The sequence below is a fragment of the Brassica napus genome, chromosome A1, assembly GCF_020379485.1.
Source record: "Brassica napus cultivar Da-Ae chromosome A1, Da-Ae, whole genome shotgun sequence".
Classification (NCBI taxonomy): domain Eukaryota; kingdom Viridiplantae; phylum Streptophyta; class Magnoliopsida; order Brassicales; family Brassicaceae; genus Brassica; species Brassica napus.
In genome coordinates this window covers 6,257,271-6,277,110 of record NC_063434.1, presented here as the reverse complement: position 1 = coordinate 6,277,110, position 19,840 = coordinate 6,257,271, and the positions used below count along the sequence as shown (strand labels likewise).

General features: G+C 32.8%; 2 protein-coding genes and 1 pseudogene across 2 annotated transcripts; 2 read left to right on the top strand and 1 right to left on the bottom strand.

Moving 5' to 3' along the window:
• Positions 1 to 643: 643 nt before the first annotated feature.
• Positions 644 to 6,264, bottom strand: LOC106438344 (gibberellin 2-beta-dioxygenase 8-like). Its single transcript, XM_013879469.3, has 3 exons — positions 4,535 to 6,264; positions 1,279 to 1,600; positions 644 to 1,104 (listed from the first exon to the last, which is right to left on the bottom strand). Exons 1-3 carry the CDS (start codon positions 4,987 to 4,989, stop codon positions 865 to 867), a joined length of 1,017 nt encoding a protein of 338 aa, XP_013734923.2. The 5' UTR covers positions 4,990 to 6,264; the 3' UTR covers positions 644 to 864.
• Positions 6,265 to 12,463: 6,199 nt separating this feature from the next.
• On the top strand, positions 12,464 to 14,446 carry LOC106443561 (annotated as a pseudogene).
• A 2,652-nt stretch (positions 14,447 to 17,098) lies between these two features.
• LOC125578025 (3-hydroxyisobutyryl-CoA hydrolase-like protein 3, mitochondrial) lies at positions 17,099 to 18,983 on the top strand. Its single transcript, XM_048740292.1, has 6 exons — positions 17,099 to 17,638; positions 17,869 to 17,970; positions 18,099 to 18,163; positions 18,284 to 18,418; positions 18,499 to 18,595; positions 18,682 to 18,983. Exons 1-6 carry the CDS (start codon positions 17,533 to 17,535, stop codon positions 18,792 to 18,794), a joined length of 618 nt encoding a protein of 205 aa, XP_048596249.1. The 5' UTR covers positions 17,099 to 17,532; the 3' UTR covers positions 18,795 to 18,983.
• Positions 18,984 to 19,840: the final 857 nt, after the last annotated feature.

The following is a 19,840-nucleotide window of genomic DNA, read 5'->3' as shown; positions in this document are numbered from 1 at the left end:
AAGGGCTATTTATGTTTCTCAGAGGAGACTGAACCGATTGAGAGATGAAGATAACCAAAAAAACAGGCATGGCATCGAAGAGGATGATAATGTTTGATCGGTACGGCGGAAGAGACACCGGATTGGCCGGTACGTTAGATCGGCTCAGCGGAGGAGGCTCCGTCAGTTCCGTTTGATTGCTTCGAGATAAAACGCCAGAAACAGTGGAATTGCGGTTAGAATTCATCGCAAATTTCGATTGTGATAGTGTAGACTATCTTGAGCAAGATAGAGATATAAAGAAAATCAGAGGGAGAGATATGAAAAGAACCCATAAATGATGGATTCATTGCACATAGATAGAGTGGAGTCGATTGATCGACTTTCCGTTGAGAAGATGAATAGTCCAAGAACGAAGAGAAGAAACAGAGAAGGCATCGTGGGAGAGAAAGCTTGTTACGGTTTCCAGAGGGTGGACTAACTGGGCCTGAAAACTGAACCAAAAAAATTTAAAAATCGAAGCCCAAAATATCCAATCCCATCGGTGACATGGCGAAAACCAGTGATCCTATTGGTCGATTTTATTTGTTGACGTGGAGGGCCTCTCCATTGAGGATATTCAGCTTTTAGTATTGTATTGATTTTTAGTTCATTAATTAACAAAAATCAAACAAAATAATGTATTAGATAGGGATAAATTACAAAATTTAATTCTTTTCTTAATTCGGATGTAAAACCTTAAGCCACATTTAATAAAACAGAGAAAGTATTTAGAATACAATATTTATCAGAAAAAATCAGCGGAAAATATATATGGAACAAATAAAAACAATAGAATTAAATAAATTATAAAACCTAAAAACAAATTAAAAACTGGTATATAAATTAGTATAGATGATTACTGAACCTAGGGAGGCCCACTTTATAACCAAGCTTCTTAACATCATCTTGAACTTGTTGTCTGAATTCTCTGAAGCTGAAATTTCTATAAGAAGGACAATCACCGGAACATTCTATAACAGCGTCGTATGATGGACATAGAAAATACGCCGTTGAGAATCTTTCCACCGTTGGATTCGTCATCACACGATGTTCCACACTTTTGTACATGCCATTGCTCCATGCCTAGCAAAACCACATATAGAGTTCTTAAAGAATAAAAAAAAACTAATCTAAACACATTTTTAAAATATAATGCTTTAGTTTACTGATGGATACAAATAATCCAACCAAACCATAAGATCTAGAAAACGCTAACTGAACTTGATTTAAAACTCTTTAAGAGTTTAATTTAATTACCTGAAATAAGTCGCCAATGTTAATAATGAGAGCACGAGGGTTGGGTTTAACGGCGACCCATCTATTGTCTTTGATGAGTTGAAGTCCACCGACTTGGTCTTGGTACAAGATTGTGAGGAAATCACTGTCCGTGTGTGGCATTAAACCGTACACCTCAGATGGTTTCGGACATGGTGGATAACGGTTCATCCTCACATAACATGTGTTTCTCACGCAGTTTTCTTTGAAGAAATTTGATTTTCGTTCTAACTTTTCTGCAAGAACCTCTGCCAACGTATGTGCTAGAGCCTCCGATTCCGAAGCAAATCTTTCCATTGCTGAGCTGTGATACGAGAAGTAAAACATTATTACCTAATCTATATTATAACTAAGGTGACTTTGTTTTAATGAATAGTTTGAAATGGAATTTTGAAAACCGTGAACTGTTGGTTTCTTTTATAGTAGTTTAAATAAAACAATTAAAATCACAATTCTGAAAAAAAAAAATTAAAAATCATTAATCAAAGTTTTGGGACAAAATATAAATAATATTTAATGATATAATGGTAGCATAATATAAATCACTGTTATACGGGAATTATCTGATTTGCTAGAAATTTGTTAAATGATTTGATAAAATACTCAAGATTATTTTCATTTGTGTCACATCTTTACGCAAAAGACAAGCATTTCTTTCTTTTTTTCATCGTCCAAATTTTATGGGAATACCTTGAAAACACAACAGAAACATTTGGTAAATCATTAAACACAATCAATAATCACTTTTAAATAGAACTACAATTGGTAATTGTCAGCTGTTATCTCAAACCTTGGCGCATATGGTATTGCAAGTACATGCATGTAACAAACTTTTTTTTGAAACTTTGCATGTAACGAACTTACATGAAATAAATGATTTACTGAAATGTACTGAAATGTACTGAAATGCCAGGAAGTTTGTGAGACATGCATGTTAGTTATAATGAACAAGGGTCCCAAGACAGGGGAAAGACTTAAGCAAGACGAGAAGAAAAAAAAAGAAAAAAAAATGGTTTAATCAGGTTACGAAGAGAGGTACGTGTAAGTGTCCAACCCACCGGTTCTCTATGATAGATATATCTCCTACCTATTAGGAACATGGGACCAATTTCCCAGTTTTGGGTCTTCTATATTATTTCTCTTTTTGGATACATTGTATTTGCATCGTTGATCATTAGAACGATGATAACTATTCACTTATCCGGTTGGATTCGTTCGGTGGAGAAAGTATTTGGTGAAAGACCATAATCTGGTCAATCCATATAGTCCATAATCAAGTTTTAAAACGTATATAACTGTTAAACTGTAAACTAATAGTGACCTTAGCAAGAGACGCCAGCTATGAAAGGTGGTGGCAAGCGGATGTGGTCACACATGTACACATTCACAAACACATAAGCTGAAACTGCATAAAATGTGTAAGACAACCACATGCATGCAAATACAAGTACATGTAAGAATGTGTACAGATTCCAGCGCACACACTCATACATACTGATCACAAGATTATATATGGCCTAGTATGTTCGAGTACTTCTGCTCCATTATCCCGCTAAAAATACAGTTTTCTCGTGACTCCTCCTTTTCATAGTACTATAACTTACATTATTATCAAGTGTGCTAGGTGTTTCAAGCAGCGTACTTCGTTTTTAGATGGGTTTTTATGTCAACAAGTTCTTAGCTAGAATTTCTGAGCAGGTTTGTAAATATAATTCTTTTGTCATAAGATAAATATATTAATTAATCAACATTGACCGGAAAATGAAGATTTGACCTACATGGGAAAATGTTATAACCTTTAAGACACGATATGCTTAATGTAAAATGCGTTTTCTCAATTAAAAATGTAAAAGTAGTTGATTTTTGTGGTTTTAAAATATAAACAATTTATAATTGATATTGAAACACGATGTAAAGGTTGTAGATTCATAATATATACTATCAATAGTTTTATTTCAGTTATGAGAACATGTTTTTCAAGAACTTTAGATATAAACGTATTTTGGATGATGGTTAAAGATTTTTCGACGATCTGTCATTTAATCAGTTGGTCGATAGTCGTTTTTTTTCGAACCACGAGTTGATTTAAGATTTTTCTATGATTTCTCTCGACATAACCGACCAAAATCAGTTGGTCGACATCTAAGTTCTTATTTAATAAAACATGACAGCAATTAGTCATACATATAATTCTTCTTTTTTTTGCATATGAAAAAGGGCTGATGTCCACAAAATCATTATGTGGTGCAGCTGGTGAAAAATGGATTTGATGAAGTCAAAATTTTAGAAATGAACAATGCTAGCATGTAAAAGATTTTGAAGTTGACGAAAATCTTCGGAATACGAGCCAAAGAATGAAAACGAACATTAATTAGATTTGTTTGTAAATTTTAGTTACGATAACTGATAAAAATAAAACAAAATTAAAATCAAAACTAGAACAAGCTAAAGCTAATTAAGTAACCATGTTTAGATTTTTTTTTTTGTCAACAGTTTCATTTCATTAAAGCCTAAGCATGAATAACAATGGCTTAGCAGTTCATCCAGGATATTACATAATTTTGATTTGTAATCCTATCTCTTTTGGCTAATTGATCAACAACACGAACTTGGTTTCTAGGTACATAGTAGAATATAAACTTATCTTGTTTATATTTAAATGTATGAATATATAGTTAGGAGATAATATTTATTTTATTCATTTTTGCTTGAAAGTATTAATATTAATTAAATGTTCATCGTATATATATCACATGCCAACTTGCTATCTAGAAACTATACTTATTCAGAAATAGTAATAAACAATGGGAAAACATAGTCCAGCAGCTTTATTTTTAGGATATTCTTTTATTTATATGTACAAATAACATTAAATAAAATATTAATGCAACACTATTATAAGACCGCCATATATTGAATTAAAAAAACGCGTTTGTCTCCCATGTTAATCTTTGAATATTTAATAAACATTGCTCTGTATAATAAGTATGTTACTAATAGTTAAACACTAAGCATTTCATTATATGTCAGCATAAATACATTAATCTAAAAACACAACTAGTTTCTTGTGTTATTAGAAGTTACCAAAAATTCAAGGTAGTAAAGAAGACTAAAAGTAGAATTTCATTTCCGTCATGTTATTGGGAAATATTCTCCACATATATTTTGATTTAATTTATAAATTAAATTTTTCAAATAAGTAAATCACTAAGTCTAATCAATAACACTAGTCGTGTACCTGAGGGAAGTGAAGTCCTTGTTGTCAGAAATATCTGTCATGGGAACATGAAATGCTTCCGACCAAGAAAGTTGCCGGAGACAAGTGGCTGACGGCGTTCCCCACCGGTAACTCCCGGCGGAGAACGTATCAGACGTGCTTTTCTTGACGAAGGGTTCTCTAAAAACCCTAATTTGTTCTTGTCTCATCTTCTCCAACACATCCATTGATATTCCATGGTTTATCACTTGGAAAAATCCCCATTCCCTCGAAGCTCTAGCAATCTCTTCCTTACACTTCTCCCTCTCCTTCTTGGCTCCATCCATCAGAAGACTGACGTCAATAACTGGAAGCTCCACCTCTTCGACGACTGCCGTGACAGAGAAGCTAAAGGGCACTTCGGGGACATTGCTTTCTGTGTTTGTGATCTGTTTATAGAAGAGGGTATTGTACATATCGTTGAATGGTGGATCCATGACAATCAACCAATAATGGTCTATAAGGAAGAGCGAGAGTTGGAGAGAACTATGGGAAGTGAAGGTTATCAAAATACGTGTTGTGATGAGAGACACAATTCTTACATTTATATACCCGTCCACCTATATGCAAGTGCAATTTGTTCATATTTTGATTTTTAGTATACCATGTTGACAATAAAATAAACTTTTTTTTATTTGAAAAAAGAAAACAAATTTTTTTTTTGCCGCCCATTGACCATGTTAATTACTTAACATGAGTTGGTAATGTTTTTTTTATCAACCATGAGTTTATATTTTAGTGAGTAGACAAATATACGTTTATAGTATATGCAAATTCTTTTCCAACCTCTAAATGGTGATTTTGGATAGCAATTATTGGAAATTAGATACATACTGATCAAAGTAAACTTTTTCTTTTAAGATTGTATTTACTGTCATATAAAATGTCGAATTTAGTATTGATTAAAGGGAGAAATCCTTCTTTTTTTTAGAAATACGATATGGGTATGATGTCTATATTAGTAGACATGTGGTGAACATGATACGATAATAGAGATTAATAAATTTGGCAATGTTAAAATAAATTAAGTAAAGTTGGGGCTGTCTTAGAGAACATGATGTTGTTTCATATTCGAAGGTTTGAATTTTTGGTTGTCTGGACACCGTCCTTTGTTTCGCGATGCTCTCATTTCCTTCTATGATATACTGTTTTCTATTTTCTTAATATTTCTTTAGCATAATCAATTATTAAACAGTTAATCAATACGTTTAGCTTCACTGGATAAGACCCAACGATTTTTAAACAATGCTATTCTTGAACTACCACTCTAGAACATCGTTATTCAAAAAGAAAATTAAACATTTTTAATATGCACTAATCTAGAAGCTGTAAGCCTACTAAACTAATAGGGAGAAACTTACAGAAGCAGGAAAAGCTTGGGGTCCAAGAGAAAGAGACACGACGACTTTGTTATCTATTTCCACTGACATAGTATTTATCCACGTTTACTTTTAAACAGAGCTACTTCTATTGTTATATAACCGTACATTAGTTATTATCATCGGAAATATTCTGCTACAAAATGGAATGCATTAAAATTATCTAAGTGAGAAGCCTTCAACCGCGACATGTAATTGAATACTTTCACTTGTTTTCTTTCATTCAAGCATATAAATTGATTCAGTTGATTAAGCATGTAAATTAACTTTTTACACCAAAACAAATATATTCAAGAAACATTGTTTATTAGCCGACAAAAGAGATTCATTTTTATGATTAGAAGGTCTTAAACCGAGCCGTGTTTTACTTTGTTTTGGGGGTAAATAACATATTCCTTTTTACCAAAAAAAAATACCATCTTTTTTTTTTTTCATGTGCTGCCGTTTGTGGTTACCTTGATTAAAGTAAAAAAAGGGTTTTGCACAATTTTTTTTTTGGTAAAAGGTTTTGCACAATTCGTTGCTTTATCCCCATTCAGAGACAAAAGGAGACGCAGCTATGGGATTGCCGACGCTATTTGTTTATCGTAAAAAACGTGGATACGTGATGATTTAAGTAAGCTGAGGAAGGGACTCTGCTGATTAGTCCACATATCATTTTCAGGATAATTGATTGCCTCACTTGTTTTTCTGGTTTATCCTAAATCCTAATCCTACAGTATTTGTTTATGGAACGTATAATATGACCGTCTAGAGTTACGTCACAAACACTATTATGTAATTTTCTTAGTTGACTTACAAAATTATTGTGTATTGGTAAGAGGTCATATTCGAGTGACAAATAAAACAAAAACCTCTCCTCTTAATTTTATTTTTTCTTTTGATTTCATCGTTGGCCAGTTTGTTTCTCATCCGGATTAAGGATTAAACTTTTTAAATACTCAAATATTTTTTTTGCTTATATAAGTACTTATGTAAACTTATATTTCATACAATCAACTGTCAACTTTTACAAATTATTTGTTAACATGTGAATATTTTTTTTTAACATGTGATACATAAAATTGATAACTCAATGAACTAAAAAGGACAAGAGTATAACAAGCTTCTGCCGCGTTCAATCTACTGTTTACCGATCATAAGCAATAGATAAGTTTGTCAAGCAGCAAATATATACAACTAAGAAAAATCATTGAGTACACTGACTAAAATCCATTAGACAGACCCGACTTCTTGGCCGGATTTAAGAAAACACGACACAGTATGCGAATTCGGATCTGTTAAACTCTATGAATGCAATTATCCCTTCTATAAAATAAGGGTTCACATATTTTCACTCTCCTAGTTCAAATACCACTCTTGATCCATGCTCCTTAACATCTTTCACTCTCATCATTTTTTTCTATTTTCTGAAATTTCTTTTCTTTGACAAAGTTATTTTTTTTTGTGGGATAGCCATGTATTCTGAAATTTCATACTTCATTTTTAATATTAAGTTTTTTTTTTATCGGCTGTTCTCTAACCGATCTCCACCACCAAACTTTCAAATTCTCTTCTTTTTATTTCTACTTTTAAAACCAACAACTAAAATCCCAATATAGGATTCATCTTCTTCTGACCCAATTATGTGATCTAAACACTATTTCTTTCTCTATTTTTTTTTTAACTTATGTATGATTATCAATACATTTTTCTGATATTTTTCTTTATTATTTTATATCTTCAAAGACAAAGAACCATCATAAAGTATTTCAACATCAATTTTTCCATCCCCATTTTCTGCAGGCGATTTATCACCTAAAACAAAAAAAACTATACATATAAATGCATTTCATTAACTAAAATACTTTCTTGATTCAACAAGATTATATCATAATTATTTTGATTTTAGGTTCCAAACTTAGTTAATTAGTGTTTATTCCGACCCTAAATTTAATGAGTTTAGAACCAGATATTTTGCCATTTTACAGGTTAAATGTTGGTAAAATTGAATTGTTCTGTGTACTTAATTGTTTTTGATAGAAGAAAATATTGATAGAAACAAAAGTATTGTTAGAAACAAAGGTTGCAGATTGTTGGATTAGAAAAGATCACCAGGAAATCTATATTTATAATCACACAAATTAAGCCAAATGATGTAACAGCAGATTAGACAACTTGACCATAATATAATTAACAAACCTGCATTCCAAGTACATGTTTCATTATAGCTTGGACCGGCTCTCTATTTATAACGTAGACAATTGAAAATAAAAACTTTAACAAATTAAAAAGTTTCCTGAGTTTAATCAGCTAGTTTTCTAATTGCCAAATCTTGTTAAACATTCACCAAATTATAAAATGGACCACTTAAAATTATTTTCAGTTGACAACTCCGGAGTTAATAGTGGGTCCTCCGAGTTCGTTCTCGCGACTTCTCAACTGGGCCTTCACTTAATAATGTGCTGTTTTTGCTCTCTAGTGTACTTTCCTCTTTTCTCAAGCACAGCTATTAACTGATATTTGAAACTACTCGACTTGTAGTCTCCATAATAAATATCGATTGTTTGCAATCATTTTTCAATAATTGTTATTGTGAAATTTATATATATGAATGTGGTTGAAGTAAAACTAGTAGTCGGAAATCTAAATTGATAAACAAGCCCAACCGTTCGCAATGATAATGTTGATGTAACCCATAGGATCTCGCATGTCGGCTCTACCACTTTCTTTACTTTAGCTTATTTATTTGCGTGGTGGCTAAAGTTTTCATCACTCACCTCATCAAAATATCATTCCTTTTTTTTTTTTGTAAAACCTTAGCAAAATCATACATCAAATTTTATCTATAATATTAAACATGAGTTGAATCTGGATGGAAACTTGACACTCAAATTACGAAAAGTTCATCGCCTGACAAGATTTTGAAATATTTTCATCATTTTCTTTTGTTTGTCAACAAAATATTGTCCTATTCAACTCATGTAAAAAAAATATGTATATATTCTTTCACTGTGGAGTACATGAAATTTCTGTGTAAATGAAAATTTTGTCCACTGGTTTTCATGTTATCCTCCTCATATATAATATTATATTAATTATATACGTGAATTTTTTTGTCAGCTCAAGAACTGGTATTCATTTGAACTCCCTCATTATATAATATTAATAATATATGTGAACAGATATGCAAATGTAACAAATGAAGATAGGATTGGGAGTCCCTTATCTATTGTGTAGCATATGTATTGTGGACGAGGATGAATAGACTGGGAGGAACAAGAACCAAGTGAAAAATTCGTGAAAACAAAAAGAGAACCAATGAATAGATCAAAGCATATTCTTTACATAAATTTCTAAGAAAATGTAGAGTTTTTCAACTGTATTTAGTTATTACGTTTATTCCCCAATTCAGTAACCCCAAAATTTTCTTTTTCTAGAAGAGTCGTCGGCAAAACCCACTTTGATTTTGAGTTTTCTTTAAACCCCCACGATTTGATCTAATCAGTCTAATCAGGTTAAATATCCATTAATTTAGAGAATGAAGGTGGATCAGTCAGCATTCACGATAGAATATAAATTAAGGTATTTTAGAGATTACATGAGAATTTTGAAGATATGAACCTATGTCATATTCTGGGGAGTAGAAATGGTCGGGCGGATACGTTTATTAAAAAAGCAAGGACCGGAAGTTTATTTTTTCTATATAAATTGGATTCGGCGAGACAGAGGTGCTCTTCATTATATCGGCTCGTCTGACCATCACTTAATCTATCTTAAATGGATAACTGAAAAAAAAAAAAGTGGATCAGCTGAGATACCAATATCATGTACTTCCAAATGGAAAAACAGCACTGGTAAGTAGGTATATTAATTAGGATTAATGGAATCTGCCGATTGTGCTACTTGTCACATCGTAATAGTCAAACCACCGCCATGAGTTTGCCTGCCGACCATTGTTGGTAGAATGCGATTTTCATTTATTTAGTTACAACAAAATATGTTCTTTTTTGTAAAAACAACAAAATATGTTACAGATAATTAAAATGTGTGATCGTGTGAGTGGCAACTAGCTAGGGGTTGTACTTAGCTAGTTATCCTGATATTTTTGAACTAAGGAGCATTTAGCTTAAACCAGGTTCGAAGTATAGAACCTATGAAGATTAAAAAACGAATAAAAAATAGAAGAAAAAAGTAGCAGGATAATCTGGCGATTTGCAACAAAAATGTAAATAAAAAAATGACAAAAGCATTATTATTCGCCAAACATTTGTAAGTCAGGCATGGTGTATTGTGGGAAGATGAGCAAAACAATGACAGCATTACAAAAAAACATTCATGAAGTTGTAAGTTTTAAACAGTGGGTGCTTGGTAAAGACCGCATAGTGTCAGGTTTCTTGTGCAATAGATTATCTGATCAGCTACAGAGTGGCAACATATTTTATGCCACAATATACCAGTGGATTTGAGTTGCACCTTCCATCCGGAGGTTCTATCTGTGTTTTTAATAGATCCAGATTTAACTCTTTTGTTTTACAAAAAAAAATATAAAAACCACATTGTGGTGGCCTAATGGTTTCCACTAGCGGAGGAGTTACCCTGTTGGTCCAGGCCAGAGATCGATTTCCCTCTAATGTGAAATTATTAGCTCCACATGTGGCCACGCGGATATGTGCCCATGCTTACGGCCTATTCGAATACCCGGAAGAGAATCTGTCTGTGGGTTGCACCTCCCACCCAGAAGTTAGGCCTGTGTCTTTAATAGATTCGGATTTAACCTTTTTGTTTTACAAAAAAAAAATATACCAGTGGATTTTCTCGTAAGTGACTCATAGTCAAGGAGCGCATATTTCCACAATTTCGGATAACACCAAGCCTGATAGGCTGATACTATGAAATTGGCCGTTTAAATTATATTAAAAAAAGTTTGCTCGTAAACTATAATATTATAAGAAAATTAAATTTAACTTTTTTTTAATTACAGGTGTTCAAAATTAGTGTTTAATTTAAAATTAAAACAAGTCCTAGAAAATTCGATCCGGAATATGTTCAAGGAGCTTCAAAATTACACCGTAATTAGTGTTTATGACTTTAGCTTAGGGGTGTTCAATCCGGATATCGGTTCGGTTTCGGTTCGGTTTTTTTCGGTTTTTGATATTTCGGTTAGTAAAATATAACTACCATTCTAAATCCATATTTACTTCGGTTCGGTTCGGTTTATATACCGTCGATTTTCGGTTTATTCGGTTTTATACCAAAAAACATAATTATTTTGTTTGAGATCATATTATATGAATTTTAGAGTCATATTGTCAATACAGTCATTTATTAAAAATATATTACATGTTCAAATAGATGAACAAAAAAGTAAAAATGCTTCTACCATCAAATAAAATAATCAATTCTATAACTAAAATCAAAACTTGAAATTTTGAAAATAAAAATATGAAACAAAACAGAAACATAAAAGAAAAGTTTTTCCACTCTTCCATATTTAGTGTTCATTAAAGTCATGATTTTTCAATTGAAAATTTTCCATTAATTATTGTCCATCAAATTTATAATCTTCATATTAATTAAGTGAAGACTAAAATAAATCAAAAAGATCAAAAAAAGACTTAAAAAATAAAATGTATGAATTGCGATGTATTATTATTTAGTTATAGTTCAAGTGTTTTACAAATTAAGGTTTTTTATTACTATAAAATTATGGTAATAGTTATTAACCCAAATTTAACTTATGTAACAAATAGATTTTCATGTATTGTTTTAAAATAGATACATATTTACATGTTTGTACTTTTAATCGGTTTTGTTCGGTTTATTCAGTTTAATCGGTTATATACCAAACCATATCCAAATCCTATGATTTTTATAAAATTATATCCATTCAGTTTATATGGTATATACCAAAACCAAACCATATTGTCTATTTCGGTTCGGTTCGGTTCGGTTCGGTTTTACCATATTGAACAGCCCTACTTTAGCTGCAAATCCAGTGTCTAACCTAAAAAGAAAAGAATTGGGACGTGATGACCCACATACATCTCGGAAACGTGCCTTGGGCACAAGGAGGATATTCGGTTCATTAATAATGCACAGATTGGGAAAACATCCATGCTCCATAATCTGATGTGTATTAGTCTACGTGTTTCATTTATTAATAAATAAATATGAAAATATCTTGGCCGCCCACGTCGTCTACACGAAATTTCTCTATTGAAAACATGGATGTAAGATGTTCTTGTTCACGAGGCTCTTCAGTCTTCTCACTGTATTGTTATCTAACACTACTAAAAGGGGAATAAGAAGCCTTATTAGCTATGCCACGTCAGATCAGAAAATCAACCAGTCAAATTCGTTTTTAATGCCATGTCATCTGCGGCTGAGTCAACAAAGAAACCCTACGACTCACTCATCGACTTCGTCTTCTTTGTTCCTCTTCATCAAAATTCCTTACTGCCTTTTTGATTCTCTCTACTGCAATCACTTTTTACTGTTTTCCTCTGCATAGTTTCCGGCTCCGTTGAACACAGACGATTTCAAGGGCAGGATGTCGAGATTTCACCATGCCGGTGTGTCCAAGATCGGCGTTGGATCCATCACCTGTTACCGCCAGATCCGCCGCCTGCGGAGTTGTCCCGCGGCCTTAAACGGTGGCTCCGAAACAGAGACCAACTCTGAAACCCTAGCTTCCCGGATCTGCTCAAGCCTCCAATCGTCGCTTAGGTCCGAGAATCACAAGCTGTCGCACTCCCAAGACGGCGGGGAAGAAGCTGGACCGACGAGAAACAAACGAGAGAGAACCGCCATCCGTCACCGTAGATCCGTCGACACCATCTCACTCCCCAACAATCAGACGAGCCCAACAAAGTAAACCCTAATCGTGTTCTGGTGACTAACATTCTTTCTCCGTCCAGCTACGACCTCTGAACTTCATCAATGAATCTGAAACGGTACGAGTTATGTATTTTTCGTGTGGTGTTCCTTATTAATTCAATCTCCATCAAGCATTGCATATACACCTTGTGGAGTGCAGTCTCGCGTTGCAGAAACTTCAGCACCAGAACCTGAAGTGCACAGATGAAAGTAGTTCGGAGAAGAAAGCTATAAGTTCACTAGATGGGACACCTGTGCACTGGCACGCTACTCTTGAAGAGGTACCATCAGGAGGTATGCATGTTTGTTACATATTACTTATTGAGACTCTCTTATGAGGCTCTTGGATTAATATAGCAACAGTCAACGTCGTAAGCAATGAAAAATATGATGATCTGCATCGTTCCTCATTGTATCTATTGTTCTCTTTTGCTTGCCTTGGCAGTACCAACAATAATCATAGCTCATGAGTTCTATGATGCTCTTCCAGTTCATCAGTTTCAGGTTTGTGTGATTTGCAATATAGTCTTCTCCTTTTAGTTTAGTATGTGTATCTTAAATGGACTTACTCTGCAGAAATCTCTACGAGGCTGGTGTCAGAAAATGGTTGATGTGGGAGAAGATTCACAGTAAGTATTTGTATATATATAATATGCAAAGAAAACTTCAGAGCTGATCTACACCTGCAGCCTTATATCTGGTGAAACGTTGCACATGGGCTACACCTGAGGAAAAGGAGAAGCTGGATCATGTCGAGATCAGCCCGAAGTCAATGGATTTTGACTCAAGAAATAGCCAAGAGAATAGGCTCTGATGGAGGTGGAGCATTTATAATCAATTATGGGAAGGATGGAATCATTTCATACAGTCTTCAGGTTTGTGTCCTAAAAAAAATGCTCTAACCAATGCTTATAAAGTCTTTTGTGTCTGAATCTATGGATATGATATAAGGCTATTAGAGAACACAAGTTTGTCAACATACTGGATAATCCAGGCTCTGCGGATGTAAGTGCTTATGTTGATTTTCCTTCGATAAAACACTCCGCTGAGGAAGCTTCAGGTTGGTTCATATACTCACTACTCATCATTTGTAATATTAGAGTTATAAACTTACTTAAACCAAATGAAAACGTGTGTGTTGTTCAGAAAATGTGACAGTCCATGGACCTATGACTCAGTCTCAGTTCTTGGATTCGCTTGGAATAAACTTCAGAGTTGATGCACTGCTGCAGAACTGCGACAATGAGCAAGCAGAGTCATTGAGGACTGGATACTGATGGTGAAGCACCTTTCTGGGAAGGACCTGATGAACAGACAGTCAGACACCAATTGGAATGGGGGAGAGGTATCTTACATTGGCTATTGTCAACAGGCTTTGGTTTTTTTCTTTGAACTTGGCTTATCTTATGAATTTGATTGGTTGACTTTGGGTTTAAAGCTTACGAAATGATTTCAATCCCCATTTTATTTTCAGTGTCATTCATCTTCATGTATGGATCTCAGTAGCTTGATTTCTTCTGCTATTTTGTTTGAAATCTGCACTACTGTTGATTCTAATAGCATCTGAATCTCTGTGATCAATACCTTTGGCTGCAGAACCTTCACCTCTGCATACCACCACAATCGTGGAGAAGTGTACGCTCAAGTTTGTGGATGATTACAAGCATATGCTTTGCCAAGCTACTGAGCCTGTGTCCACCTTCTTAGAGTACATCAGGTGAGAGTCATTCTTGATCAACAGATTATGGTTCTTCAGTGTTGTTATTGCCTTTTTCAGTTTCCAGTAGTAAGTGTAGTAGTTTCGTTCATATTTAGCTTTGCTTAAAATCCTCTCGATGTGCATCAGTGTGTAAGGTTTGGTACTTTCGTGAAGCTCCTTTTTTTATAGAGATTGCAGTGAAATATTTTTATTATTTTGTTGTAGCTTAAATGATAGTTTTATTGATTTGTTACCTTGCCTTTAGTTTTTTTTGTCTGAAATTTTTTGTTCACCCGAAATTGTAACAACAAGAAAAACAAGAACATCAAAATCATTTGGTACAACAAATTTAACAATACAAATTTACTTTCCAATACATTTAACATATTATATAATATATGAAAATGAAGTATTAAAATTATTTATACGTCTATAATTAATATGATTTTATATGTATTAAAACTATTATATATATTTTTTTTTACGTTTAGTGGTTGAAGAAGTGTTTATAATGCTTATATTTTAGATATATAATCTAATTTTCAAACATAGAGAAAATAGCCAATTTTATGTTCTTGAAAAACATCGTCAATCTCATGTTCTTGAATAAAAAATTCAATCAAAGAGAACATAGCCAATCTTCACATACTTCTTCAATTATGTGAAAGTCTTAGGTCAGTAACCAAACTTAATTGTTCGAACCTGTTACTTCGGTAAAACAAAACATATTATTTTTCAAACAGAAACAGTTTATTTTTTGTTCTATAACCTATGATACCTTCCATCAAGATTATTTGAGTATTTCAAATAGGAAAAATACTCTGCATGAAGTTTTTAGCAAATGGAGTTGGTGTATATATCAATTGTAATGATATTTAATTAGCGACAAGTAACTGAAAATAAGCAAAAATATATTTTTTACGTTTATACATTATAAAAAATTATATGATCATTTAAGTTTAGTTAAAATATATGAAAAAATCCGGGCGTAGCCCGGGAAAAATCTCTAGTTTCTTTTAAGAAATTTTTCACATTGTTTGTTTTCTCTTGTAGATACTGAATAATACTCCATCCATTTCATAAAAAGTGTCACTTAAAACATTTTTCACACAATTAAAAAAATGATTAAAATGTATTTATGTTTTCATTAATATCATATATTTAACCAATATATAAATACATTTATTTATGAGATCATCAATGCATTTTATAATTAATATTGACCTAAAAATAAGTATAAATTATATTAGAATTATAGAATGACATTTTTTATGTAACAAGAAAAAATTAAAATGACACTTAATATAAAACAGAAAGAATATATTATTATGATTGTAAAGAGTTAGAGTTTACTCGCATTTTCAAACTTGTAGCTCACAAAATGCAAGACTGTAAGAAAAAAAAAAGAGAGAACCATTGAAACAAAATTTTACTTGCAAATAATCATCTTACTTTAATTCTTTGAAAAATATTTCTAAATTTTAAAACATAAATGTATATATTAAAGTTTAAAACTATAAACTTTTTAGTTATATTTTTATAATTAAGAGTTAGTTAAATTATTAAACATATATAAATAATTTATTTAACTTCAAAACTATATCATTATTTTAAAAATAAAACTTTAATATTTTTATTGGGTCTAAGACGGACATACCATCATAGTATTCGAATGGTGTATAGTGATCCATTTCCGGATGATTTTATCAATGAGGCTATGGTGAGTCTCAAAGAGAGAAGCCATATATATGGTCTTAGCAACAAAAAAAAGACGCCATATATATGGTGCCTCGCAACTGAGTTTGTATGATCATTATATTGAGTTAATTGTGAATATAATAATAACATCATGATTGGTCCAAATAACGCATAAACAATAAGATTAGAGAAATAAAACAAAGCATGTGGTCATTATAGAATAAGATCCAACAAAATAACCGTTACCCAGAAACCTTGTCGGCTCATACGTGGTGACTACCTTAAGCACATGCATATCTTTGCCCGATGCAAATATTTTCAGAAAACAATGTCAACAAGGTCCATTGTTGTTTTCCTTTTAGAAAAAATATTTATTTTCTTGGCACTTGTACTAGTTAACATCTCTCGAATGACTTCTGGAACTGGAAGAAAGTTCTTTGAAATGTTCGAGACCACGTGCCAACAGACAGTTAAACAGATAACTGATGATCTGTATTCCATTTTCTTTTGCATGAATCATGCTATTCTTTTCTTTGATCTTAAATACTAGTCCTATTTATAAATTATAAATGATCTTCCTTCTGGACGTTGACTCTATATATACCAATTATATTCTAGTAGTACTAAAACTATATAGGAAAGAGCATTGTTTTTATTACAGAAAGCATCTATACTATACTAAAAGCAACATATAGAGAGCATACAGCGTGCCACGTCAGATTTTTTATTCAGGCCAATCAGAGACAAGGTTTTAGACACATCAGACGCTCGCGATGTTGTTTTGTCCGATCGCGGTGGGCTTCATCCGTTGAGGTTATTGGGCTTTATTAGAGTTTTGTGTCGTTTTGTTTGGACACAAAAGTGAAACCTCGAAGAATCCGTCGAACCTCTTCATTCTCATCGCCTCTACCTTTGTCGTCTTCATTCTCATACTATTAAACAAAGTTTCCACATTTGATTCTGGAAAACTCCATATATGATCAAGCAGTCATTGAATCCCAAAACCTCATCCTCTTTCTACTTTCCCTACGATACAGATTTGGTGAATTCTTACCTCTTCGTACTTCTGGGTGAGACCAAGGCGCTCATCTTCAGACATTGAGGTTCGGGTTTGTCCTCAAGGGCAGTAGAGACGGAGGGAGAAGTGGGGTCATCGTCGGAGCCGAGTCCACCTTCAAAGAAAGTGCCTGAGAAATCAAGAGCCTGTGATTTCACCACGAGTGCTCAAAACTTTTGCGCTAGCTTCTTCTGCCCATCGCATACTTTTTCCCAAATACTCATCCACCTTCTCTTCTTCCCATCACATCCTCAGATTCTCACTCTCCGATCGTCGGACCTTCTCAGCAATGGCCGGAGCTGGCGGCGACGAGTTCGTTAAAGGAAACGTTTATCCGAATAGCGTCGCTGTCATCACTCTCGATCGAACCAAAGCTCTTAACGCCATGAATCTAGGTAACGTTTTCGCTGTGTACTAATTTCAAGATCCTATTAAAAAGTTGCAGAATCATTAACATCTGTGAGATTTATGAAATTTGATTACCCTTTTGGGATTTATGTTAGAGAACTCAAATTGTTGAAACTGGCTTTGAAAAGAGGAATCTTTTTTCGGATGGGATGTTTCAGATATGAACTCAATCTGACAAGTAAGCTTAGGTGGTCATCTTTTTTTTATGATATTACAGAAATGGATTTGAAGTATAAAAGCTTCCTTGACGAATGGGAATCTGATCCAAGAGTCAAATGTGTCATCATTGAAGGCAGCACACCTCGTGCCTTTTGTGCTGGTAAATGCAAATCTTTTGCTCGTGTTTATGTGGAATTTGTTGTTGCATCTGGCATTAACACTCCTCATGCGAAATCAGAAATCTTTGTCATTGGAGTGACGGACCACCATTTATGAAATATGTTGCAGGGATGGATATTAAAGGAGTTGCTGCAGAAATCCAAAAGGACAAAAACACACCTCTTGTGCAAAAGGTTTGTCAATAAATCATGTTTAACCAATTGCAAATGATGATTCATAATCTTTTCCAAATTCTTAGTGTTTTTTCTTATTTTTTTTAGCATGTTTCCAACTTTGAGATTTTACTTCCTTAGGTATTTACAGCAGAATATACCCTGATATGCGCAATTGCTGGTTACAAAAAGCCATATATCTCCCTAATGGATGGAATAACAATGGGATTTGGCCTTGGCCTTTCCGGACATGGTCGATACCGTGTGATAACAGAGGTAAAAACAGATCAAGACTTGATCTGTACTTTTTTGTATACAATGTGAACTCTTTTTCATATTTTTGTTTTATATTTCAGAGGACGGTTCTTGCCATGCCAGAAAATGGAATCGGGTTGTTCCCAGATGTCGGGTTTTCATATATAGCAGCTCATAGCCCTGGGGGAGGATCTGTTGGTATGTTCATATGAAATTCTGTAACTGGCTGCTATTTACGTGTTGATTTCCCAAATGAAACTTTTGTTGCCCAATAATATCTGCAGGTGCTTATCTTGGTTTAACTGGAAAAAGAATCCTAAAGCATCCGCTACAATTCAACTTTCTAGATCCCCAACAGCATCATGCTAAAAAAATTTTACTACCAACATCGTACTAATACTAGCACGTGAAAAATGATCCAAACAAACAAAAACACCAAAACAGTGAACACAAAAAAATATTAAAGGATTGAACTATTTCTTTTGGTTTAGTCTTTGAAGAAATTTTTGTTTTACAGAAAGTATTTGTATAAGGTTAGATTCATCTAAATTTTCAAATTATTAATGGTTACACTACATTTAAGTTATTTTGGTTAAATACGGTTTGGTTCATTCTAATTTTTTTGAAATAAATTATATGATATAATGTGGTATGAAACTCAAGTAAACTTCAATTTAAAATATTGTCAATTAGCAAGAGCAAAATTTCCAACAAATAATTTTGTTATAAGAAAAAGTTCAACAAATTCTAAAATAATTTACAAAAGATAATTAATAAAATCTTAAAAATAAATAAAACTTCATTTTTTGTTAAATAAAATATACAAATTATTATCTATGGCTTTATTAAAACGATTTATATAGCACTTTAAAATATATATTTTTATAATTTTATTACATTACATTATATTTTCAATTTATTTATCTTGGAAAAGGATTAATTAATATCGTGTGAAATAATTATGTAAATATTAAAATTTGAAACTCTTAGAAAATGTATCAGTTGTTTTTCTTTTAGTTTTTCTTTAACTATATCAAAGTGAAATAAAAATCAAAAGAACAAATATAAATCATTACATTTTTCTTAATTTTTTTATTTAAGAGTTTAATGTACACTAAAAATCCATTAGTGATTCTTTCAACTCAAACCAACAAATTTTAATAAAATTTACAATATAACTTTAAATTAAAAAAACATATTTATTATTTTTAAATGTTTTATAAAATTAAAATATTAAATACTTTTATTGTAAATTCACCCGCCCGTAGGGCGGGCCAACCCCTAGTTAATACTAAGATCCGGTCTGAAACATCTTATGAGCGATGTTGTATTTATATATTGCTGAATAAAAGGAATAAAAAGGGCTACATCTTGTTGAAAAGTGAGCCTGAGTCTCCAAAACAGGCTAGAGGTGTGTCGCCGCGGATTATACAATATCTTGTG